This window comes from Tiliqua scincoides, chromosome 1 (assembly GCF_035046505.1).
Source record: "Tiliqua scincoides isolate rTilSci1 chromosome 1, rTilSci1.hap2, whole genome shotgun sequence".
Classification (NCBI taxonomy): domain Eukaryota; kingdom Metazoa; phylum Chordata; class Lepidosauria; order Squamata; family Scincidae; genus Tiliqua; species Tiliqua scincoides.
In genome coordinates, this window is record NC_089821.1 from 15109363 (window position 1) to 15135290 (window position 25928).

The 25928-nt window shown below is 45.9% G+C and overlaps 1 protein-coding gene across 1 annotated transcript in view; it reads left to right on the forward strand.

Annotated features, from left to right (window-relative positions):
• TYRO3 (TYRO3 protein tyrosine kinase) overlaps positions 1 to 25928 on the forward strand; it is an 81122-nt gene that overhangs the window by 52436 nt on the left and 2758 nt on the right. The window contains exons 9-18 of the mRNA XM_066631471.1: positions 588 to 732; positions 9312 to 9441; positions 9831 to 9928; positions 12034 to 12129; positions 13703 to 13783; positions 15888 to 15980; positions 16792 to 16913; positions 19622 to 19731; positions 20507 to 20666; positions 24515 to 24651. Of these exons, the coding sequence (XP_066487568.1) occupies positions 588 to 732; positions 9312 to 9441; positions 9831 to 9928; positions 12034 to 12129; positions 13703 to 13783; positions 15888 to 15980; positions 16792 to 16913; positions 19622 to 19731; positions 20507 to 20666; positions 24515 to 24651 (1172 nt within the window). The remainder of the gene's footprint in view (positions 1 to 587; positions 733 to 9311; positions 9442 to 9830; positions 9929 to 12033; positions 12130 to 13702; positions 13784 to 15887; positions 15981 to 16791; positions 16914 to 19621; positions 19732 to 20506; positions 20667 to 24514; positions 24652 to 25928) is intronic.

The window sequence follows — 25928 nt, forward strand, 5'->3', positions numbered from 1 at the left end:
CTGCTGCCAGTTAGTGTTGGCAGTACTGGCTGAGATGGACCAATGGCCTGAGAAATAAGTGGCTGAACAAAGATGAATGAGTATTGATGGTCAATCCTTGAAGAAAATAATTTGTCATGAGAGCAAAACAAAAGTTTTCATGAACTTTAGATCCATAGACTAGAAGACTGTGTACTTCAGCAACCTGCAGTGGGACAGAACAACCCCCCAAGGGGATTGTCACAGGCCAGCCTTTGCACTCCAACCCATAGTTGCCCCAAGCAAGAGGTGCAGTATAGATGTGCCCTGCAGCGCAAAATGGCTTCAACAAGTCAGCACAAATAGCCTCAGGCATTTAGCCTATGTTAGCTCTACTACATACTGCATAAATACATAAATAGCCTATGTTAGCTCTGCTACATACTGCAGGAAGAATACAAGAAAACACTACCAGGATCATTAAACAGTTGAACCTGGGGGGAAATTCCTTGTCAGGGGAGGGGGCAGATCTTGAAAGCAAGCAGTTCTTGAGCACGAGCAAATCTGTTAAGTGAATCTTCCCAATGTCATTTGAATGCTGATCACCATGTCTGTTTTTATGGTTTCAGGGGGAGATGGTAGTGCAGGAGACAAGAGCCAACCTTTCTCTGTGGAATCCCCTAAAAGACCTGATCATCAGAGTGTGCATACTCAACTCTGCTGGCTGTGGACTGTGGAGTGAGCCCTTACTGGTTACAGCCCAAGATTTAATAGGTGAGTTGCATATGCAGGAAGCTTTTTACTAGGCTTTTGTTTTGTTTTGTTTTTGCACAAGGAAAATGGTCCTTTGTTAGTACTGGGCATGAGCTGAGGAACACTGAGAGCCAGTGGTACCATTGTATCTCTCTGGCCCTGCTCTTCCCAGTGCTCACAGCTGCATGTGTTGTACATTTCAACTGAAGGAGATTGAAGCCAAATAGCAGCTAGCAATCCAGGAGGAAAAGCATTATCAGTTGCAGCTATAATATGCTTTTCCTCTTGCAATGGAAAAGGAAAGGAAAATGCAGTTCAGGAGGCCTCTTTGCCATTGATTGGTGCAGTTGTTAATGTAAATAAATCAGTGAAAAAGTTTGTGGGGATGACGTGGTTTATTTGACTGGAATGGTGGTTAGAGTCAGAGCCCTACAGACATTTTGTTTTGTGCATTTGAGAAGGATGTCATTTTGCAGGACACAGCAGCTTTGCAGATTATACGAGAAGCCCTGCTGGTAGCTATTGTTAGTTATGATTTAGCAGGCGCAGGTCTGAGTAGACCTGTTGCCGCAACTGGGGCCTTCCCCAGGACAAGGGGACAATTCCCCTGCAGGATTCAGTGCAAGCCATGCTGGCTCTGCTGCATCTGCAGGGATATTTCAGTAGGATTAGGTTGAAAGGGAGCATGTTGGCTGGCACCAGGGGGCAGCAGCGTAACTGATGAAAAACCTGCAAGCAGGGGTGAAACATCTTACAGTCTACAGGTTGCTTTCTGGTTAATTGCATTATATGCAGGAACGGTGTAATATAGAAACATCCCAAGAAGGTTTTTGTTATCTTTCATGTACTCATTCAGACACCCCAAACAATGCAGCATGTGGTACAGTCCTACTGATACCCTTATCTGTGTTCTAGAACCTTGAAACAAAAAGAGATCCTGGGCAATCCTGGGCTATAAAATATAAACCCTCCGGCTATAATCCCGAGGGACATGGAGGGGCGTGTTGGAGGTGGGGTGACTGTTTGTGTTAAGGAAGGGATAGAATCCAGCAAAGTAGAGATTGAAGGCAGGTCTGACTCCACCATAGAATCTCTGTGGGTTAAATTACCAGGCCTCAGGAGCGATGTAATACTGGGGGTATACTATCGTCCTCCAGACCAGAAACCGGAAGGGGACCTTGAAATTAGGAAACAGATCAGGAAGGTGACAAGGAGGGACAGGGTTGTAATCATGGGGGTCTCCAATTATCCTCACATCGACTGGGTCAATTTGTGTTCTAGTAACAAAAAAGAGACCAGGTTCCTTGACATGCTAAATGACTGTGCCTTAGAGCAGCTAGTCATGGAGCCCACCAGAGGACAGGTGACTCTGGATTTAATATTGTGTGGTACTCCGGGCCTGGTTAGAGATGTCAGTGTTACTGAGCCATTGGGGAACAGTGTCCATGCTGCGATCTTTTTGACATGCATGTCAGGGGAAGAGTACTAGGCAAATCTGTCGCAGAAACTCTTGACTTCCGACGAGCGGACTTCCCTCAAATGAGGAGGCTGGTTAGAAGGAGGTTGAAAGGGAAGGTAAAGAGAGTCCAGTCTCTCCAGAGTGCATGGAGGCTGTTTAAAACAATAGTAATAGAGGCCCAGCAGAATTGTATACCGCAAAGGACTAAGTCCAGGAGGGTGCCCACTTGGCTAACGAGCCAAGTTAGAGAGGCTGTAAAGGGCAAGGAAGCTTTCTTCTGTAAATGGAAGTCTTGCTCTAATGAGGAGAATAAAAAGGAACATAAATTGTGGCAAAAGAAATGTAAGGTGATACGGGAGGCCAAGAGAGACTACGAGGAACGCATGGCCAGCAACATTAAGGGGAATAATAAAAGCTTCTTCAAATATGTTAGAAGCAGGAAACCCGCCAGAGAAGCGGTTGGCCCTCTGGATAGTGAGGGAGGGAAAGGGGGGATAAAAGGAGACTTAGAGATGGCAGAGAAATTAAATGAGTTCTTTGCATCTGTCTTCATGGCAGAAGACCTCGGGCAGATACTGCTGCCCGAATGGCCCCTCCTGACCAAGGAATTAAGTCGGATAGAGGTTAAGAGAGAAGTTGTTTCAGACCTAATTAACAAAGATAAATAAGTCACCGGGCCTAGATGGCATCCACCCAAGAGTTATTAAGGAATTGAAGAATGCTGATCTCTTGACTAGAATATGCAACTTGTCCCTTAAAACGGCCACGGTGCCAGAAGACTGGAGGATAGCAAATGTCACACTGATCTTTAAAAAGGGAAAGAGGGGGGATCCGGGAAACTATAGGCTGGTCAGCCTAACATCTATTCTGGGTAAAATGGTGGAAAGCCTCATCTAAGATAGAATCTCAAAATGCATAGATGAACAGGCCTTACTGAGGGAGAATCAGCATGGCTTCTGTAAGGGTGAGTCTTGCCTCACGAACCTTTTAGAATTATTTGAAAAGGACATAAGCATGTGGATGCGGGAGAACCTGTGAACATTATATATCTGGATTTTCAGAAGGCTTTTGACACGGTCCCTCACCAAAGGTTGCTGAGAAAACTCCACAGTCAGGGAATTAAAGGGCAGGTCCTCTCATGGATTTGGAGCTGGTTGAAGACCAGGAAACAGAGTGGGTGTCAATGGACAGTTTTCACAATGGAGAGAGGTGAAAAGCGGTATGCCCCAAGGATCTGTCCTGGAACCGGTGCTTTTCAACCTGTTCATTAATGACCTGGAGAAAGGGTTGAGCAGTGAGGTGGCTAAGTTTGCAGATGACACCAAACTTTTCCGAGCGGTGAAGACCAGAAGTGATTGTGAGGAGCTCCAGAAGGATCTCTCCAAACTGGCAGAAAGGGCAGCAAAATGGCAGATGCGCTTCAATGTCAGTAAGTGTAAAGTCATGCACATTGGGGCAAAAAATCAAAACTTTAGATATAGGCTGATGGGTTCTGAGCTGTCTGTGACAGATCAGGAGAGAGATCTTGGGGTGGTGGTGGACAGGTCGATGAAAGTGTCGACCCGATGTGCGGCGGCAATAAAGAAAGCCAATTCCATGCTTGGGATCATTAGAAAAGGTATTGAGAACAAAATGGCTAATATTATAATGCCATTGTACAAATCGATGGTAAGGCCACACCTGGAGTATTGTGTCCAGTTCTGGTCACCACATCTCAAAAAGGACATAGTAGAAATGGAAAAGGTGCAAAAGAGAGCGACTAAAATGATTACGGGGCTGGGGCACCTTCCTTATGAGGAAAGGCTACATTGTTTGGGCTTCTTTAGCCTAGAAAAGAGGCGCCTGAGGGGGGACATGATTGAGACATACAAAATTATGCAGGGGATGGACAGAGTGGATAGAGAGATGCTCTTTAGACTCTCACATAACACCAGAACCAGGGGACATCCACTAAAATTGAGTGTTGGGAGAGTTAAGACAGACAAAAGAAAATATTTCTTTACTCAGCGTGTAGTCAGTCTGCGGAACTCCTTGCCACAGGATGTGGTGATGGCATCTGACCTAGATGCCTTTAAAAGGGGATTGGACCAATTTCTGGAGGAAAAATCCATTACAGGTTACAAGCCATGATGCGTATGTGCAACCTCCTGATTTTAGAAATGGGCTATGTCACAATGCCAGATGCAAGGGAGGGCACCAGGATGCAGGTCTCTTGTTATCAGGTGTGCTCTCTGGGGCATTTGGTGGGCTGCTGTGAGATACAGGAAACTGGACTAGATGGGCCTATGGGTTGATCCAACGAGGCTGTTCTTATGTTCTTAAGAGATACAAAGTGCTTTTTGGATTTAAAAGTGACTATAGGCTGGACCTCGGTATCCGTGGGGGATCTGTTCCTGGACCCTTCACAGATTCTAAACCCACTAAACAGATACTAAACACAGATCCATAGGCGGGCCTACAGAGGACATGCAGACATAACCAGAAGACACTGTCTAAGGTGCAGGGAGACTGTGCAGACACTTATACTGTAATGTCTGCCATTTATTTTAGGTGATGGATAAACCCCATGCCTGAGAAGTTCTCTGAGAAGACCTCCTCGTGCCTCAGAAAACCTCCAGCCATGACCAGAAGGCACTTCCGGTCACATCTGGAGGTCTTCTATGGGCCCGCCAGACATGGGTTCCAAACCTGCAGGGGGTCAAATCTGTGGGTCCCCCTTTGTACTTATTGTCTTTTTCAGAGAAGAAAAAATACAGATAAGAACATTCTATGCAACAGAAAATGTGATTGACCTCAAAGCATGGCTGGGAGATTCTGGAAGAAGGCCACAGTCCCGCACCAAAATAGCACACTTGAGCCCATTGATTGCATGTTTAGACTTAAGAGTGCCTTGCTCTGTATTGGATTATGACCGAAGCAAAGACGAATAATTACAACAGCATTTGAATGGGCTTAGCCTTAAATAGTAATGGGTTCCCTTAAATCTGACAAGAAGGTGCTTAAAACAAATAAGCTCCCTCTGTTTAAACAATTGCTCTGGATCAAAAGAAAAGCCCAAACACCACACTTTCAGCCTGAGGCTTGCGGTGTCCAAACATCAACCACACCTAGTGTGGTATGTAGCAAAGCTGATAAGCACTTGAAAATAAAGCTCCATTATGAAAATGCTGACAGACCAAAGCTATAGAGCTGTAAAAATAATGAAACTGTATTCTGGGCCTAAGCTTGCTGGAAAATAAAAATTGCTTACTTTCCAGATAGAACTAGCTGGTATTGAATAGGCATTTTCCACACTGCCTTTGCATGTAAACCATCTGAGACAGCTTGTCAGCATCTCCCAGCACATGGGTGAGGGAGCTTATAAAACCATTTAATAGTGTTACTAAAAACCCTGCGTGTTTGAGGGAATTCCTTCAAGTTTTACTTGACAACACCCTCAGTCTGCAGGACACACATTTATATGCTGTTGTGCCCTGTCCTTTTAAGAGTGTGGGAATGGTCCAAAATGTTCCTATTTTTGCTCTCACTGTTACCGCTTCTGTAGTGTCTACCATTTATTTTGGGTGATCATAAATGCTTCCCAGTCAGGTGCAGAACTAGGCTTAGAAAAAACAATCTATTTCCTCAATGACAAACAACTGGGTTTTTTCTGAGTCCACTTCCAAATCTCTTTCAGATTCTGTTCAGTCCCCCAGTGATGTCACTGAAAATGTGACAGCGTCCAGTTTTATCTGCCCCATATACGACATGAATACCCAAATCACCGCCCACTCGCCTGCCTTTCCTCAAACACTTCCCTGCTCACTTTCCAACAGTGGCAGCAAGAAAATGGAGGGATGCCTCTCTTCGCACTCCGCTCTGTCTGCCCAATTCTAGCTTTCAAAGAATGACTGTTGGGAGTGGAAGGGGGTGGACGTTGCATGAGCTTAATGGGAACAAGATCAAATTTAAGCATAGGGGTAATTTACAGGGATAAAATTGCTTGCAACAGACCATGGGAGAATGCCACAAAAAGATCACTCAAGTACTTTTATGTGGAAGCACAAGTAGTCTCTCTCTCTCTCTCTCTCTCTCTCTCTCTCTCTTTCAAATGCTGTTGTTTCAAAGCATTTGAATATGTGAGCATTTGAACATGTGTAATGGGGGCAATTCTGATGTTTTCATTTAAATGCAGGATATGTCACTGTGAATTCATGTGTCCTGTGAAAATGACATCAAATTGATGATAGTGAAGCCAAATGCACTTAGGAGTAGAATTAGGGCAATGGTACCATCCCTTAATGTATCTTACAAGGCAACTTGATGGACAATCAAGTTGTTTGGTTCCAGGTCGGCAAGGACTGCCAAGGCGTGTGGATCAGCTTATGAACAAGCATTGCTCAGTCTTTCCCTATAACCCATAGGTCCAGGATGTTATAGTCTTTAGCCTAAATTGCTTACAAATTGGCAACCTTAGATGTGGACTTCACAATCTACTTTTTTCCTATCCTTATGCTGATGTTTAGGAGGGCTTGGAGGATAAGTTATTTTACACAGCCTTAGAATAAGGGAATGGAAAAACTAAATAAGATCGGGTAATGTTATAGCCTATTACAGCCAAGATGGCAGTATAAGCTCACTGGCTGTGTGCCACAAGCAATGATGAGAAAAGTTCTGTGGTGTTTCTGCCTAGTTTTGGAAATGATGGACATGCTGACACAAGCTCAATTTAATAGGCAGTTGGCCGTACCCTGCACACATGGTTTGCAGATGGTTACTGTTGCAGAAACAGAATGGTTTCTGTGACAGAGTTTCTTGTTCTTTTCAACAAGGAGTACGAGAGACCATTTCGAAGGCAGTTGCAATTGTTGTGGGATTGGCAGCAAGTTCAGTAATGACTAGGAGTGTGCCGGTTTCACACAGTGTAGCTGTCTGTCATTAAGGGCATAAGAAGAGAAAAACAGACAAAAAGAAATCACTTTCCACGTTTGGCATTCATCTGATCTGGCTTTTATAATATAATTAGTCCTATTTGGCACACTGGCATTAACCTTTTTTATCCAGATGTCTTTGGACATCTTCAAAACATCTGTATAATCAGCAGTTTTAGAGCAATGTGTGAAAGAGATCTACACACGGGAAGGGGGCAGGCTGGGGTAGCCTCTGGCTGTGCATCTTGGTATGAACTCCTTGCTCTTGCTCAAACCATTATATGCCTAGCAGTTTGCCATGATTGGGAACTGAGTTAGCTGGAATCCCATCCAATGATGTAGCCAAGAACAGGGGTGGAGGAGAGTGGGAGCAGTTGCCTCTGGTTTCTTTGTACACTCTTGTGGGAATGCTTTAGTGCAATGGTTTTCAAACTTACCAGGGCCACAATTCACCTCAACCTTGGGTGGTGGTGTCGTAACGCATCTCCGGCAGTCGCACCAGCCTGGGACGGCCTCCAGAGGCCTTTGCAGGCCTCAGAAATGGCTCTGGCAGTGACTTCTAAGTCATTTCCAGTTGAGTTTGCAAAACCAGAAGTGACTCAGAAGTCACTTCCAGAGCCATTTCTGAGGCCTACAGAGGCCATTGGAGGCCATCCCAAGCTGGTAACATTGGAGCAGCTGCTGGAGGTGGGTCACAACCAGAAGTGGACTTCGGTTGCATCCAATTGGCTCCAATTTGGAGCAAGGGCGGGACCAACTTGCAACCCACCTTGACATTGGGTCACGACCCACCCAGTGGGGTTCAACTCACAGTTTGATAAGGACTGGTTTAATTTATACCACTTTTTTCTTGACGCAACTGTGCACATTCCCCCCCCCAATACCCCATACTAGACTTGCAGCATTGTGTACCATCAGTACAACAACAACTCTATACCTGTTTAAACTGGTATAATACAGTATTTTGTTCCATCAGTATAAAGGATTCAATAGTTACCTTTTCCTCCCCTCTCTCCCAGATGTAACATAAGGATAGGCTAACACTGTTGGTCATTCAACTCCGTTTCCTATTCCTGTTGATGCCCTCAGCAATGGGATACTCCACCTCAGAAAAGGCTAATTCCAAGCCCCAGAAGGGGCACTAGATAATGTTATGGGCGGTAGCTGGTGGCTGAGACTCAAATACTGAGATTTCCATTCACAACAGGTAGACAGAAGTGCTGCTACATCTTGTCTAGGTGGGTTAACATAAAAACAGCCCCACTGGATCAGGCCATAGGCCCATCTTGTCCAGCTTCCTGTATCTATTTATTTAAAACATTTGGGATGATGTGGAGTTAGCAGCCACTGGATCCCAACACCTGTCCCAAGCCAGACATGCCCCCAGCAGCTCCACTGTGCTATGTCAGCAATGGAGCTGATGTAGCTCTGATGAGTTCCATGGGGGTTATGTTCCAACCAGGATGCAAGGTAAGTCTCACCTCTCTTACCTCTCATTTAGTGGCCATTTTGCCCATTGCCTGGTGCTCTCAGTGCAGCGGCCTCAAAGGATTGGGCCATAAAATCACGGGCAGCACAATCCTCACCTGTGTAAGAATGGGGAGGCCGGCAGGCCTGCCTCGTATCCAGTGTGAGTCTGGGGCTCAAAGCGGCTCATCCCAGAGCAAGGGGAATTGGTTCCCCTTACCCCAGAGAGAGCCACTGCAGCCCCAATGAGTCTACTCGGATCTGCACCACCTAAAGAGGTGGCGGAGATCCAAGGAGCCTGGAGCTGCCCTGGGCTGCCTGGGAATGGGGATAGGATCTGGTTTAAGTGCTGGATCCTGGCTCTGCCCCCCCCCACTTCCCTGCCACCTGCCCAAGGGCCTGCTCCCTTCCCACCCTCCCCCTGCCCTGAAATGCCTCCCTCCCGTCCTCAGGACACACCCCCCAATCCCTGTGCCGGCCTGGAAAGGACGGTGTGAACTCACCAGACCCAGGGCCTGCATCAGTGCAGGGAGGCCAGCTCACGTCCTTGCGCCGGCCTCCCTGATTCCCAAGTCAATGCTAATGTGCCTTATGGCACGTTTATGACAGTCCCGGCCTTGCTCTAGCCCAGTGCATCCTTTGGATTGCACTCTGTGTCTCTTTCTGGTGCTGGAAGCCTTGTACATTGGAAACTATTTGAAGACTGGTTATTTTAGGTGCATTTTGTGCCATATTATTTTTTGCTTTCTCCCTTTTTGAAACAGGAGGGCAGAGACAGCCCCGCTATGGCACATCCTGGGTTCCTGTGGTTTTAGGAATTCTTACTGCACTGGTTACAGCTGTTGCCTTGGCACTTATCCTCCTACGGAAAAGAAGGAAGGAGACTCGTTTTGGGTAAGCTTATTATTAGTAGTAATTGTGCTGAGAATTATTGTCTTTTATGGAGCTGCATTTGCGCAAATTCATTGCGTCATGCCAGGACTGCAAGTATCAGGGTGGGGTAGGGAATCTTCTGGTACTTGCAAAGTAGTGAAGGAGCTCAAGGGAACTGACTTATGGGAAAAGAAAGAGTGAGCAGTGAGAGCAGTGATAGTGGCTAGAATATCTCTCTGGTTAATAACCAGGGCTATTGCACAACTGCACAATGACAAAATACTGCCCAATTTATGGAGGCTCTAAGCTGTTGTCCATATTAAGTATGTGCAAGTAGACTATGTTGTACCTTTGTCATAATCCAGAGACATTATATTAATAAGAATTTTTGTGTTTTTTTTACTTTCCAGTCATGCCTTTGGCAGTGTGGTGGGAGTGGATCCAGTGGTCCATTTCAGAGCAGTGAGATCTTTCAACAGGGAAGGCCCAGAGCTTATCGAGGCAACATGTAGGTAAAATGGCTGTTCTGAATGGTTGTTTCACTCGTTATCATTTATGGAATTTCTTTCAACTAAATGTCAGGTGCTGTTCTTTTCCCTGTCCCCCTCTCCTGAGAAACTGAAATTTCTCATTCTTTGTACTGAACATTTCTTATACACATACAAAAAGTGTCAGCATAACTGAATGATCTCATGGAGAGATGTTGACAAAAGTCTTGGCTGGAACCGATACTTCAGTTCCAGCCAAGGCTTCAGTATCACTGATACCGATACTTGAAATCCACAGAAACATTTTAGGGTAAAAATCCCACATCTAGACCTGCATCTAGGGCCCAACCCTAATAGCCTTCAGCGCTGGGGCTGAGCATCACTGCTGGTGCTAGGTGCTGTATATGTGCAGTAAAACATATTTACAGCACCTTAGGAGAAAGGACCACCAGGAGGAGGACATCACTTGGCCACTGGTGGAAGGTAAGATCGCCGGGTGGCAGTGTGGCCTTTTGGGGCGGGGAGAGGCATTTTGGGGCAAGGGAAGGGTGAAATGAGGATGGGACTGGGTGGGAGGGAGATAGGACCAGGAGACGTCTCCTTCCCCAGATCCTGTCTGCCACGTCGACCTGAAAAGCCTGATATGGAGATTCTCAAGTCTGTGCTGCAAAATAGTGAGCACAGACTTGAGAAGCCCCATTGCGGGGTCTGAGCCCTTACTCAGGGGAAGGGGACAAACTTCCCCTTCCCTTGAGGAATCTTCTCGTGGCCTCTGTGAGGCTGTTGAATACAGCAGGTGCTATTTTAGTGCCGCTGCACCCAGCAGGGCTGTGGCCATTAGGGTTGGGCTGCCTGTTCCTAAACTGAATTCTTCAAAAAGCAAATCCTTCGTTGCTGGCTTGAGATGACTGCAACAACATATTTTCATTCTGATTCCCTCCAGCCCTGTCCAAACCATGGAGGGTTACTTTGGGAATGAAATGGCTGTGTACCTAATTAGGAGAAATAATAAGCCTGTGTACCTAATTAAGAGTAAGCCCCATTGACCTCAGGCAATGATTTGGAAGCTTGATTTGGAAACTGCTGCACCATTACCTTTATTACATATCAGAATTTCTACTGCACTTCTGGTGAGGGTCTAGACATTCAGCTATAACTCCTATAATGTTAAAACAGCTGTGATGTAAATGTCTGCAGACTGATTCTCAGATGCCCATCTGTGAAACTCATGCAAGTTGATTCATCTGTATTACTTAAACAGAGGTTCCCAAACTCCTACCAGGGAGTAGGGAACCTCATAAGTCCCTGCAGGGGCAGGGCGGGAGCGAAGGGGGAAGCCCTGACTGCACCACAGTGATTGCAGTGCCGCAGGGTCCCAGCAATATTTGAGCATACTTGGGGGGCTGCTGAAGCATCTATGAGGGTCCTAAAGGCTTGCAGCCCCCTCCACGCAGTTACACAGAGCTCCAGTTGCCAAACAGAGCTCACTCACTCAAATCAGAACTGAACTCCATTCAGCAATTGGAGCTCTGTGCAACTGCGTGGAGTGGGGGGGGGGGCTGTGAGCCTCCAGGGCCCTCATGGACACTTCAGCAGCCCCACAGGTATGCTTAAATATTGCTGGGACCCTGCAGCACCACAATTGCTCTATACTATAGGATCAATAGGGGTCCTATTACTGAGCTACTCCCCTTAAGGGGGAATAGCCCAGTTTACACAGTCATTGGTGGATTATGATCCACAGTTTGGGAATCACTGACTTAAACTGTTTTTACTTCTCCCCTTCCCCAATTAGTTGTTTAAAAAGAAGATTGACACACAATTTCTGAAACTTTAAGCACTGAAAAAAATTATGTTTTTAATTAAACTGGATATTTTGGGCTTCTCCTTTTTCATATGATTTGGGAAATCCTGCGCTTGCATGCTAAGGCATACTTACCCAGGAGCAAATCCCATTAAACTCAATACAATTTACTTCTGAGTAGAGATGTTTACGATCCAGCTATGCATTTTCTAGACTCTCTGTCACATTCAGCACTAGTTGTGGTTAGGATCAAAGATTGAGGGTTCTGTAGGAATGGCAGGTTATAGAACACTCATTTGACCTCTCCTTCCATTTCTCTAGTGGACAGTATAGGAATCAGTAATGAGCTGAAGACCAAGCTGAAAGATGTCCTGATCCAGGAGCAGCAGTTTACTTTGGGAAGAATGCTAGGCAAGGGTGAGTGTGAACCAAAGTCTAGGCCAGGGGGTTTCCAAACTTTTCGGCCAGTGGGCCACATCAAATATCTGGCAGTGCTGAGGACTGGGGAAAAAAATTTAAAGTTCAAATAAATACATTAGAGATGGAAGATGAATGAATAAATGAATGGGCCAAATTTCCAGGATTTCTCCAAGCATCAACACACACCACAGAAATAAAGCATACACTTAAATAGATCCCCATTCCCCCAGCCCACAAGCACAGCTCTGGTTGTGTTTGGTCAACTGGGCCAGAGGCTCTCAGGGGACCAGAGTCTGGCCGCAGGCCAGATAGAGGCTTGCCATGGTCTCATCTGGCCCCTGGACGGGGTTTGGAGACCCCTGGTCTAGACAAAAATGCATTCATTTTGGTTTACGACTACAGCCTAGTCCTGTGTAGAGTTTGGTACACCTAGCCTATTGCTTAATGGCCCAAGATTGGTCTGTTTTTAACTACTGCATTGTTAGAATCAGTCTCTCTATGGTTGTAGATTAACTGGATCTTTGATGCTGTTCTGCATTTGGATTAGGCCACTCAAGGCAATGTAGATCCCTGCTGAATAAGTGGAGGCCCTGCCCCCGGGCCAAATATGCTATGCATAACCCTGTTGCAGTTGTCACAGGCATTCCTAGGGGCGTGTCAAAGAAGTAGAGAGATTCAGCAAAGGAAGAATGGCAGATGTTGAGGAGTCTGAAAGTGGACCTGGGAGCATATTACAAAATATGCAAAAAAGAGAAAACAAACAGGAGACAAAGAAGAAGTGGGGGTGCTAGTATAGAGAAAGGGACGTAACTAAAGTCAAGGGCTGGAATAGGGAGAAATTTGAGAAGGAGGAAGAAAAAAAGAATCAGGGTTATTGCAGCTTCTTGCAAATGTAGGCAGGTGGCCCTGCCTAGCCACCCTCTACTTTGCATATCATCTCCTAAAGATTGAGGAGTACCGTGTAGTTAGTGCTAAACACTTTAAAGTCCCATTAATTTCAGTTCAACCTTGGCTGCATTATGCCTTGATTTCCTGTCCCATTCCTGCTCCTGTATACTTCCTGGGAAAAAGGCCCCTGTCCATTTTCTAAGGTAATGTTGCCCATAGGTATCCATCTTTGGAAATCTTTCCAAAAGGTAGTTGCATAGCTATGGAGGGTGATGGTGCAGAGTGCTCCTGTGTGTTGCTGTTGCTGCCCAGAATGGCGCCAACAGCGAGTGGAAGGTGTGGCTTACCACACCACCGCCCTCTGTAGCTACGCTACTGCTAAAATGTGTTCCCAGGAAAGAGAACTGTACATTGGAAAATGCTCTCAATTAGCAGCCTCCTCCTGTGCACTTCTTCACCTCAAAGCTCCCCTGGGATGAAAATGCCCTGCACTGGGCTGGACCTGTCATCTCATATTGCTTTCTTCTGCTGTTAAAATGATGCTGACATCTCCTGCCTCAGGGCTTCCCAGAGGCTCATCTATCAGATTGGCCACTGTGAGAAACCAAATTTTGGGCAAGATGAATTGATGGACCTTTAGACTCACCCAGGAAAGCTCTTATGTTCTATTCTTCTTTAACAGGAGAGTTTGGGTCTGTAAGAGAGGGTCAGCTGAGACTGCCTGATGGCTCTCTCCAGAAGGTTGCAGTGAAAATGCTAAAAGGTGAGTAAAATCTGGGCTACTTGAAGACCCTCCATTGCCTCCTTTTACCCACCTGTCTTTATGTGTCTGTGATCAGTCCTTGACCTTGTTCATTATGCTTCCACTTCCCCAGTAGTGTAGCTACAAGGAGAGTGGAGCGGTAAGTATTACAGGCTCCACAACGTGCCATGTAAGCAACTCCTCCAACTTGCTGTTGGAGCCATTCTGGGCAGCGACAGTAAAGCACTGCCCAGAATGACTCCGACAGCGAGTGGTAGGGTCCGCTTTCATGTTGCGGTGCCTGCAATATTTTCTGCCCCCCATCGTGGGTACATTACTGCTGTTCTCTTCAATTTTCACCTTTTGCCATTGTTGGACTTCCACTCTAAGAACTTCCCTTTCCTTAAGCCATTTCTGCCCAATGTTTCATATAAGCAACACAGACCAAATATGTATACTTGTGGACCAGGCAAAAATGGATTAAGTATACCTCGAGTGCTACAATACTACCAACGTTGTTGCCACCATAATTATAGCTATTGAGGCCCAATCCTACCTTTGAGCTATGCCAGTGTGTGGCAGCCCCTGGGCCCTGGGTCATCCCATGGAGAGATGACCTCCTACATCACGTGAATGAGTTTTGGCTATGGCTCGGGCTGTGGCAATGGGGGAAAGAGGGATAGAAACATGCTTACCAGCCTGAGATGTGAAAGTAACAGATTTCCTTATCAGCCATTGTAACCCTGTGAATCTTTCCAGGCACTCCCAATCTGACTTTGCTTGGATAATCTATTATTCCCACTCGTGAGTTTGTTTCTCTTGCTTGTGTCCCCTTACATGGACTGTCACCTAGGGTGGGTCCTATTCCTTTTGCTTGCCTCACTCCTCCTTGCACATTGAGCACCTAGCCTGGCTCTCCTCTTCACAGTCCAGCTGGTCTGCATGAGCCCCAGATGTTGAAGATGGGGTGTGCCACTGCCAAGATACCTCAGCCCATGGATCAACTATAGGTGGGGGCGGTTAGTATAGGCAACTTGTCCCACTCTTGGTGCTCCTTGTCTGGTCCTTGGATCAGAGCAGCATAGAAGCCAGGCCTAGGTAAACTCCACCACCCCTCACATGAACCTGTGTCCCCCCCCGGTTTGTTTCTGCACTCTCCACTACCTACTTCACCCCTTTACTTGTCCCCATATGATTCCTTTTTCCTCCTTGGCCTTGTCCCTCCCTCTGACCTGCAGCCAAGGGCGTGTCAGTCTGCCGCAGGTGTGTTCTCGTGGTTGGAGTCTGTGCCACTGCCTCAGTTGTAGCCCCCATACCGGTTCCTCAAGGATATAACTCCTGCAGTGTTGCAGGAGTGCCCCTCCACTGGTCTCTCAAAGAGGAACATTGGTGATAGCCGGTTTAGGAAACTGTTTGCCATTTAACATAGAGGCTTTTGTGACTAGTGTTGCTATTATTGCAATTAAAATCTTGCAGGTTTAATGTCCACAAGTTTTGACAAGTTTTGACAAGTTTTGACTAGATCATGATAATTAAACCCATATAATTTTAATTGGAATTTAATTAATTTAATTTAAATATTTGCCATTTCCATGAAAGCCATGACTTCTGTGGTTAGTAGGGAAAATCTATGACAAGAATGAATTGTGTAATTTCTCTAGTACTTGAAGACATCTCACTGAGCTGAAGCAATGTTTCATCATCCTAACAGGGATGCGCAAGTGGGTGGGGAGGCAGGTGGGGCAATGCCTCCCTGCTGGAGTACTTTGAAAAGTGCCGCCACCATGGGAGGTGCGCAAGACTCTCAACCCGCATGCATTGCATGTGGGTTGAGAGTGTTTGAGCATCTCTCGCCGCCGCAGCACTTTTCAGACTCTGGCGGGGAGGCCTCACCTGCCTCCTCACCCACTACACATCCCTGCATCCTAAAGATGGACAAATGCACAGGATGTGCTTCGTAGTGATATAATTCACCCTGGTTTATGTGCCTATCTGCTTCTCAGTACCAACATTTGGTGATCAGCATTCTCAGTGCTCCTTACAGGTCCATTCTGTGTATGTTTTCTTAGAAGTTAGCCCCATGGAACTCAGAACAAAATCTCAGTACTTCTTCCCTTCATTTCAGCGGACATCTTCACTTCCAATGACATTGAGGAATTCCTGAAGGAAGCTGCTTGCATGAAGGAGTTTGACCATCCACATGTTACTAAACTGATTGGTGAGCCCTTGTACATGATATACTTGTTTTGTGCAGAAATATCCCTTACTGTGCATATTTCACAGATCCTTGGAAGCAGACAAGTACTAGATTTGAAGGCAGTGTGTCGAGAAACACATGGTCCTATTTTGAAGTTACCCTACTGTAGAAGCTCTCTGTGGGTTCGTATGCGAGAGGCAGTACACATTTATTGTCTTTAAGGGAGTTTTGTCTATATACAATGTTGGCTTTACAGACTGTCATCAGAAGGGAATCTGCCCATAAGATGTGGCTCAACTGTCATGTTCTTCTCTAATCCTAATTTCCCCAACATATATTAGCTCTCAGCAATGTATCAGTTATAAGCACAACTATAAATTGACTGCACTGTAGAAAGAGATATGTAAAACGGGCTGACTAACCAATAGAGCCTCAGAGCATAAATGGCCCTAATGTTTCCAATTGAATCTCCCTGGCTACAAGTGAAAAAGAGCCTCCTGGTTCTGGTTTAACTATATGGCCCTGTGAAATTGAGAGCACAAAATGGATTCTTCTGATTATTCAGTGCAGAGGCCCCGCTTCCTTGGAAGGTGCTTATGGAGTTCTAGTGTCAAATATCAAAAGGATAAACTTTTGGAAACACTTTAATCCTTGTGAAGTTGATTATTATAATTGTCACTAGACATGTTGTGTGGATCTGGAGTTTAGAGATGCTGCTAGCTTTCAAAAATAATCTGCTGTAGCTTCAGCAGATTGTGAAGAGTGTGAGAATCCAGGTCAAAGACAACTGAACTTGCTAACTGCTCTCTTCTTTCCCGTTCTCTGCAATTAGGGGTCAGTTTGCGCAATCGGCCGAAAGGCCGGCTTCCAATCCCCATGGTTATCCTGCCTTTCATGAAGCACGGGGACCTTCACTCTTTCCTGCTGATGTCCCGGATTGGAGAGAACCCTTTTGTAAGATTTTCTCTCTTACCATACCCCGAAGGATGAATCAATTTTAAGTTCACCTTGAGAACATAGCCTTTTGTTTCACAAATGTATATCTTTTATTGCAGCGGTTCTCAAACCATGGCTTATGACCCACAAGTGGGCTGCGACCTGATTTTGGGTGGGTTACAGGCCAGTGTGACCTGGAAGCCACAAGGCATTCTGAGGTGTGATGCAACTGCTGCAGCTAATAAAGTGGGTCATAGCAGTAAAAAGTTTGAGGACCGCTGTTCTGTTGTATTGGTCACACAGGTGCAAACTACTTTTCTCCTGCATTAAACTCAGCAGTCTTATTCTTTGCTGTCAGTCGTAGAAAATTATCATATTTGGTTTATTCTGGGCATCTAAGCAAATCAAGCCTTTATATGACTCTTGAATCTACACCTTTAATCAGATGTACTTGTTATAGTCAGCAAAGAGTGCACTAGACAGACACACTTGCCTAAAAAAAGTTGTACCAGCGGTTCCCTGCAAGAAACTGCTGGTACTTTTTTAGGTTGTACCAGCTACTATTTTTTACCTAAGTTAGCTTTTGCAAAAAATGTGAATTCAGGGTAACGTGGCCCCAGTGTTGGCCTCGCTATTTTTCCCATCAAACAATAAAACTAGCACATGAGTATGGTTCTGTTCTTGGATTCCAGTAATTACCTCTCAGTGAACAAACTGAGGACAGAAGTTATCTTGTAGCTTTATTGTACAGGGACAAAGCTATTTAGTAAGAATATTTAAAACAAGGAGGAGGAACTTTCCCACAACTCCCTGGAACCACTCAAGTTCCGTAATTTACAGTTTACACAGGCTAACACACATTTTGCTCCCTTAAACGTTACACCAATTCCTGGGTATATTTTGGGTGCTGATTCCAAAAATGGCATCTGTTTTGCCCTATTAGGTCTAGTTTTGGAGATATAGTGTAGCCTCATTAGTGAATGGAGGAAGCCATGGTGTAGGCTTCCATTCGGCACCCCAAATTCATATCGAACCACCATCAAGTTTGGGAAAAACTTTTCTGACCCTCAGTTTTGTAGGCCTGTGTTATCAGCCCCCAGGCTGCAGCTTTGACAGGCTTCAAGTTCATTGATTGGCTCCTTTTTATATGAGAAATGATGGGCAGTGCAGTACTCTGACTCTCTTCTTCCTCACTTTGAAGAGCCAAGCTGTTTGAGCAGGAGAATCACATGGTTGCAAGGTTATACCAATTTGGACTGAAGGCAAGAGAATGGCAAGTTTAAACTCCCCCACACAAGAAAAAAAATCCATGTTAAAAGAAAGTAGAATGTTCAGAAAAATGGTTCTAGCCTAGCCTTCTCCCTGATATGCTACTTTTCTGTGTTCAGGGAGTTTGCTGTGTTTGGCAGTGCTCATGTAGCTTGACTTGCAGACACAAACCTTCCCCTCACCTATGAGGATCCCAGAAGGAGTGCCACTGAAGGGAGCCAACACTCCATGCATTCAACTACAAAGACCTGATGTAGCTTAGTGATTGGCAGCCCAATCCTGAGCTGCCTGGCATGTGGGGCTGCAGCAGCACCGAAAATGGGTGCTGCAGCATCCAGCACACCCCAGGCAGCTATTGCTGCCTCCTCAGGAGAAGGGGACTTTCGTCCCCTTCCTCCAGGTAAGGCAAGTAGCTCCACAATGGGGCTACTTGATTCTACAGTGACCCAAGCGCCAGCGTAGAATTTAGAGCCCCTGTGTCGGACAGGCTGCCCAACACAGAGGCTCAGGATCTGATGGAGCAAAGCTCCACTTGTCCGGCCTCCCTCCTGCCCAGCTCTCTCCCTCAGCATTCCTTCTTCCTGCCCTCTCCCTGCCCTCCCTCTGCCTCCCCTCACCCTGGAACACCTCCTCCCCGCCTCCCCCCACACCCCACCTACCTCTCCGCTGCCCAGTGGAGCTCCGGCGGTCCACTGGAGCTAGCACAGCACCAGCCAGCTGGGCTAGCACTGGCGCTCTTCTGGCGCCAAGGACCGCAAACATGCCTAACGGCACATTTTCAACAGTGTGTGCCAGCAGTGAGCCGGCACGCACTGCATAGGATTTTTAGCCAGTTGGTTGGCAACCTTCAGTCTCAAAAGACTCTGGTATCACGCTCTGAATGGTGGTTCTGGCACAGTGTCTCGTGTGGCTGAAAAGGCCGATTCGGGAGCGATAATCCCTTCCACACTGGAAGCAAGTGCAGTCTGTCCCTGGTCTGTCTCCCTGGCTATGGGCCTTCCTTCTTTGCCTCTTTGCCTCAGTCTGTTGGCCAAGTGTCCTTCAAACTGGAAGAGGCCATGCTGCATAGCCTGCCTCCAAGCGGGCTGCTCAGAAGCCAGGGTTTCCCACCTGTTGAGGTCCACACTTAAGGCCTTCAGATCCCTCTTGCAGATGTCCTTGTATCGCAGCTGTGGTCTACCTGTAGGGCGCTTTCCCTGCATGAGTTCTCCATAGAGGAGATCCTTTGAGATCCAGCCATCATCCATTCTCACGACATGACCGAGCCAACGCAGGCGTCTCTGTTTCAGCAGTGCATACATACTAGGGATTCCAACCAATAAGGTTTCTTAAATTGTATTGAGTCACCAATGCTGAGCCTACTTAGAGCGGATAATGAATTTAGTACCACAAGAGAACATGGTGTAATGTTTGCGGTGTTTCCAATAACCTGCCTTTAATTGTGTTTCTTTATGCAGAACTTGCCTCTTCAGACACTCTTGAAGTTTATGATTGATATTGCTAGTGGCATGGAATACCTGAGCTCCAAAAACTTCATACACAGGGATCTAGCTGCTCGGAACTGCATGTAAGTCCACCAGAAGTCACAGATTTTCAGGGTGCAGGGAGGACGGTGGGGAAGGCATGGGGAACTGAGTGGAGGAGAGGAGAATCAGGCCCATGAGGGGGTTGGAGACGGCAGCATCCTGAACCCCCCTGCAAACCAGGCAGCCTGACATGGGCCTCCTCGATTCTGTACCTGTTAAACCACAAGTGCAGAGCCTATGAGACCCATTGCTGCCAGCTGCTGTCTGTCCAGAGGAAGAGAGCGAACCCCCCTTTCCCTGAGGAGACCCTGGTGCTAGCTGCAGTGCCCACAGGATCCTGCATTCACCATTTTGGCACTGCTGGAGCCCTGGGCACTGCCAACGTCAGAACTGGGCCCTAAAGCATGTGCTGTGGTGGAGAAAAATAGAGGCAGTTGAGAAATCCCAATGCTAACCAGGTGATCTGCTGCTACAGTGCTTGCTGAGCTATTGACAGGACTGCAGACATCTTTCCTCTCAGCTAGCGGAAAAACTGCATTTTGCCAGCTGTCAAACTACTGAGTTGGTGGGAGAAGTGTGATTTCCAACTACAAGCCTTGTTTTGGGGTTTTTAAAATACAGTGTAGATAATGGTTGGGCTTAGATGGGCTTCTATTTCACAGTACCTCACAGCAGCATGAGATCAATAATTCTTTTGACATGAAACCTTGCATTGACACAAGGAAGGAAGCCCTTCAGCCAGCTTTTCCCTCTTGCACCACCTGGGCATGCTAAATGGTTTGGATTTTTCAACAGTCACTTTCTGGTTTCCTTTAGGCTGGGTGAAAACATGAATGTGTGTGTTGCTGATTTTGGGCTTTCTAAGAAAATCTACAGTGGAGATTATTACCGTCAGGGCTGTGCCTCTAAGCTGCCAGTGAAGTGGCTTGCGCTGGAAAGCCTGGCGGACAATCTCTACACGACGCATAGTGACGTGGTGAGTGTTTTCAACTCCATTTCCATTTTCAGCGGTGAGCTTGGCTTGAGAAGTGGTATAATGTTGCATCAGTTATGTTGCCAACACTCATGCTCTGTGTGAGTAACAGACATTTGCCTTAGGTACTGTCTCAACCCAAAAACAATATTGACAATGTTGCCATTTTTTTTCTCAACTTGAAAAGAGCAGCATGTAAACACATTTGAGATCTCCATGGTCAAGACAGAACTCCGAAAGAAAAAAAACACGTTGCAAATAGCAACAAGAAAATTGTGTTCCATGAGTTCTGGGGAATCCATTTTTCTGTGGAAGGGAAGAAAGAATCACAATACTAATAAAACACCATGATGTAATGACTGATGAAAGGTCACTGAGGGCACAATCCTGACCTTCACTTGGGTCTTGCGCCGGCCCAGGAGGGTCGCAAACGTGCCTCCTCTGGAGTAAGCTGCATCTGCACACAAAGGTGCGGAGGCTGAATCCAGCCTCCATGGTGGCTTCCTCTACGAGTCTTGTGTCAGCCTAGCTGAGCCAACACAAGGCTCTGGGGTAGGTGGGAGGGAGGTGTTCCTAAGTGGGGGCTGGGTGAGCAGTGGGCGGCCCTGGGGATGGGCAGGTGGGGAGCAGGAGGCGGGGCTGGGATCCAGCAGTTATTGAGGAGCACTGTGGTGTAGCAGAGTACTTGTCTCAGAATGGAAAGACCTCTTTGTCCACTAAACTCATTGGGTAATTTTGGACAAGCCATAATCTTTCAGCGTAACTAATGTCATAAGTGTGCCAACGTGAGTTCTGTGGCAGAAGGATGAGGCAAATGTAAAAGACAATTGGACCAAAGGGCAGTCTTGAGTCTACTGTATTTTGATTCTGCTACAAAATGAAGAGGAGTGCTCCCTCTAGTGTAATATTGTGCATAGATCACTTTCTGGCCTATGCTACACATGTTTAACTATTGGATTCAATTCTGATCTCAGGCAGACATACAGGGCAACATTAATTTTATTTATTTTATTTTATTTATTTAGTCTTTCATATTTTTATAATGACCTTCCTCCAAGGAACTCAGGGTGGTGGGCATAGTTCCTCCCTTCCTTTTTTTTTTTTTGCCTCACAACAATCCTGTGAGGCAGGTGAGGCTGAAAGTTGTTCTAAAAGGTCTTGTGAGCATGGTTTCTTGATTAGTACAGGTAAAGACTCAAGCTGTATTGGACCACCAAACCATTTTTAAATTTAATTTAGTATTATTTATTTAAAGAGAAAGGTTGGCAAATTTTTGTATTATTGTTTGATTACATTGAGAGAGAGACTGAGGAAAGAACACAGAAATTTTTAGTCAGTAACAGTGGCTGAAATGAACTGAAAAGAAGCTTGAATGCTTCATTTTTTACTAGGTAGATAGAAACTGTTCATGCCCCCTTCAGAATGGTGACTGAGTGCCCAATCCTATGGACTGTGGTATCAGCGCTCCACCAGTGCCGCTGACTTGGACTGTAGCAAAAGTGCCATAAGACACTTTTTGCACAGGCACTAACAACACATACTAGATGGACACCAAGAGTTCCTGGCAGTGTGTACAGCCGCTGGCCGGCAGCAGGGCTTTTCAAGGTGGGGGAAGAAGGTGGAAAGGGGGCAGAAGTGGGTGGAGGGAGGGGAAGAGTAGGCCTGGGAGGGGGCGAAGGCAGCAGCAGGCTCTGCCACGCATGTGAAACAGCAAAGAGCAGAAGGAGCTCTCAGCTTGCAAAAGAGGTCAAACAGTTGGCCTTTGAAATGACAGTCAGTCACGTTGGGCCAGCACAGGCTCCAATAAGTCTCCGGAACTCCTTGCAACAGGATGTGGTGATGGCATCTGGCGTAGGTGCCTTTAAAAGGGGACTGGACAAATTTCTGGAGAAAAGTCAATCACGGGTTACAAGCCATGATTTGTATGTGCAACCTCCTAATTTTAGAAGTGGGTTACCTCAGGATGCCAGATGCAAGGGATGGCACCAAGATGCAGGTCTCTTGTGGTCTTGTGTGCTCGTTGAGGAAGTTGGTGGGCCGCTGTGAGATACAGGAAACTGGACTAGATGGGCCTATGGCCTGATCCTGTGGGACTGTTCTTATGTTCAATATGGTGGCATTTATGTAGTCATGACATAGCTGGACTATAGCATTCAGAAAGTGATTCTGCTACTTGAAGAGTAGACTGAGACAGTGATGCAAGTTAATGATGCAACGAAAGTTGTTGAAATCCTAAAGGAATTTTTCTAGAACCTTCTTCCTATGAGCCCATAGTATTAGCATATCTCAAACAGATCAAAGGAACTCTGATGTAGTCAAGGAGAAGAGGTGTGGAAGAATTGTTACAAGACAGCGAAACTGTGAATCCATGAGGGTAGCATGGTAGTACTATTGATCAGGAAATATACATATTGTCCCAAATCTGAAATTATTGGCATGAGTACAGTGGGAAAGCTCACACACTGCAGCATCAAAAATATTGTTGTTGACAGCTTGTGAGCCATCTGGGTCAACTGTTGTGACACTTAGAGCTTCCATTCCATTTTTGCAAGAATAGCATTTTCTAGCATATCTCTGGTGGAACATTATATCTCCAGTTCAAATTTCCCCTCAGCAACACACTCACTAATGGCCCAATCCTACTGGCCTGTTGCACTGACAGACCACAAGAGCTGCTGGTGCAGCAGGCTTTCCATGGTTCTGTGGAATGTTTCTGCCTGCGTAAGGCCCAGAAGGCTGCATGCTGCTGACAGCAGCCCACAGATTAACCGCCAGCAGACCCCGGCTGATGGAGAGGTACTTTGGGGCTGGATCAGGGCAGGGATTTGGCCAAGCTAGATATCAGCAGCAGCAGTGGGTTTGGAACCCACCACCCCCATCTTGGCCCTGACACGGTCCTTCGCCTTAACAAAACTACTCCAGCAAAATAGCTGGTGTAGATCTGAATAGGTCCATAGGAGACCAGGGGCAGCAGAAGTGTTAAGTAAAAAAATTCTTTACGTACCTCTCCCACATGTTCCCCAGCCAGCATGCAAGATGTAGTAGACACAGTGTCAGTGGCCCTGCACCATACAGGCTGGCCCTGGAGAGGACTGGGCCATAAGTAAACTTCAGCTCATTAATATAATCTCAATTTCAGCTCCTCATCTGCATTCTGGAAACAGTCATACTGGGTCTGGCCTCTGTTAAGATTGTAAAGATTGCCAAGATAATGTACAGTGCTAAATAATAACAATAGTATCTGCATGTTTTATCATGCAGACAAGGTAGGGTACTGCTAATATAAGGTATGAGAAGAGAAGCCACATCCCTACGGTAGTGGTGCTGATCTCTGAGACAATATTGCCTGGTCTGCAGTAATAGGTGGAATTCCCCAGATACAGTTCTCCACCTTGTAGCTGGGCAAACTTAAGGAAAGGCTGTATTCAGTGGCATAGCTAGAGGGGGTGCAAAGCTCAAAGTTTTGAAGGGAGCCTCACTGTGGTGTACAAGGGCCCCTCCCCTTCAGAGCCATTCCAGGGTGGGGGAGCAAAATGGAGGTGGAGGCAGGGAGGCAAATGCTTTGTTTTCCTCTCCCTGCTTAGAATGGCTCTGAAGGGGGGGAGGGAGAACCCCTACCCCTGTTTTTCTTATATTAGTATCTATTGGTCTAACATTGCTTATCCCTCCACATCTCTAGTTGTCCTGTGTTTAAACTAAATATTTCCAGTAAATCATATATGCATGCAAACCTCAGCTTTCATAACCAAAGTCACAATAAATGCATAAGCTGAAAACAATCATTCCCGGTCATAAAAAATAATTACTTAATTTTCTTACTCCAATTTTTTCCCCCTGTTGCTGTATTTCAGTGGGCATTTGGTGTGACTATGTGGGAGATTGTGACCCGAGGGCAAACTCCATATGCAGGCATTGAGAATGCAGAAATTTACAACTACCTCATCAGTGGAAACAGACTGAAGCAGCCCCCGGAGTGCCTGGAAGATGTGTGAGTAGTTGATTGGTCCATTTGTTCCGTGAATGTAGGCATATCTTCTCCAGTGCCAGCCACACTAAGATAAGCAGAAGTTAAACAAAAACAGAGCCAAGTTTTCAAAACATATTTCATACAATTTGCATATAAAAGACTTTCAGTGAATTGTGCTTATAGGAAAACATGCTTTCTTAATGGAGGGGAGCCATGATTTCATTCAGATTATTTCATGTCCTTGTGATTCTTTTTATTGTGCCTTAAGCAACAGTTGCCACCATGCTTTGAAAATGTCTTTTACAACCAAGAAAGAAGCAAACAATTTAGAAATTAAACTTTGCACAGTGGGACATGCCAATTTTAACTGCTGTTCCCCACCACACTAAGCAAACACAAATTTAATTCATTAATATTTGTGGGTATGTGTACATTTGACCATTCAAACATTTAACCCTTTAAAAATAAAACAAAAGGCACACATACAATACATCACAAACCTATTTCAAAACAATGTAACTGTCATGGTTTTCAACCCAACCAATTCAGGGTACTGTAGTTTTGAGAAAAGGATTAGAATTATGTTTATAATGCTACAACAATTACAATCCCGGGATTCTTTCAGAAAGCCATAGAAATTCAAAACCAATTTAAATTTGTAGTGTAGACTTGATAGTCATATCCTATGCTATTGTATGATACAGCTTGATAATAAATGGAGGTCTGTGGCGTATGCTAGACCTATGGAAAATAACATTGGTAAGCTTATTTAGTGTAGCTCAGTGGTTCTCAAACTGCAGTGTCTTGATGCCCCTGCCTGAGAGCCCTGGCCTCTACCCCCTTAAGGGGCAGGTTAAGGGGGAAGGCAGCAATGTGATCCCCAGGATCATGCAGCTGTGGGGGTGGGGGGGGCTTTTTAAAAAAACACATCTTACCTTCTGCTGGGGTCCAGGAGGTGCAGGGAGCCCCACAGAGCCCTTTGCAGAGCTCTCGCAGCTTGTAAACAGTGAAAGTAGAGATTGTGACTCACTTCTAGGTTGCAATTGCAAAACCAGAAGTTGGTCGTGATCACTATTTTCACTGTTTACAAGCTGCAGGTAGCCCTGCAGACTGCTCTGCAGAGCTCCCCGCATCCCTCAGACCCTGGCAGAAGGTAAAATGGGTTTTTAAAAAAAAATCCTGTCCCCGCAGCGGCACGATCCTGGGGATCACATCGCTGCCTTTTTCCCTGCCCCCACAAAGACTTATCTTGGGATGTTTACTTCTGAGAACACCTGGTGTAGCTGATATGCAGGCTG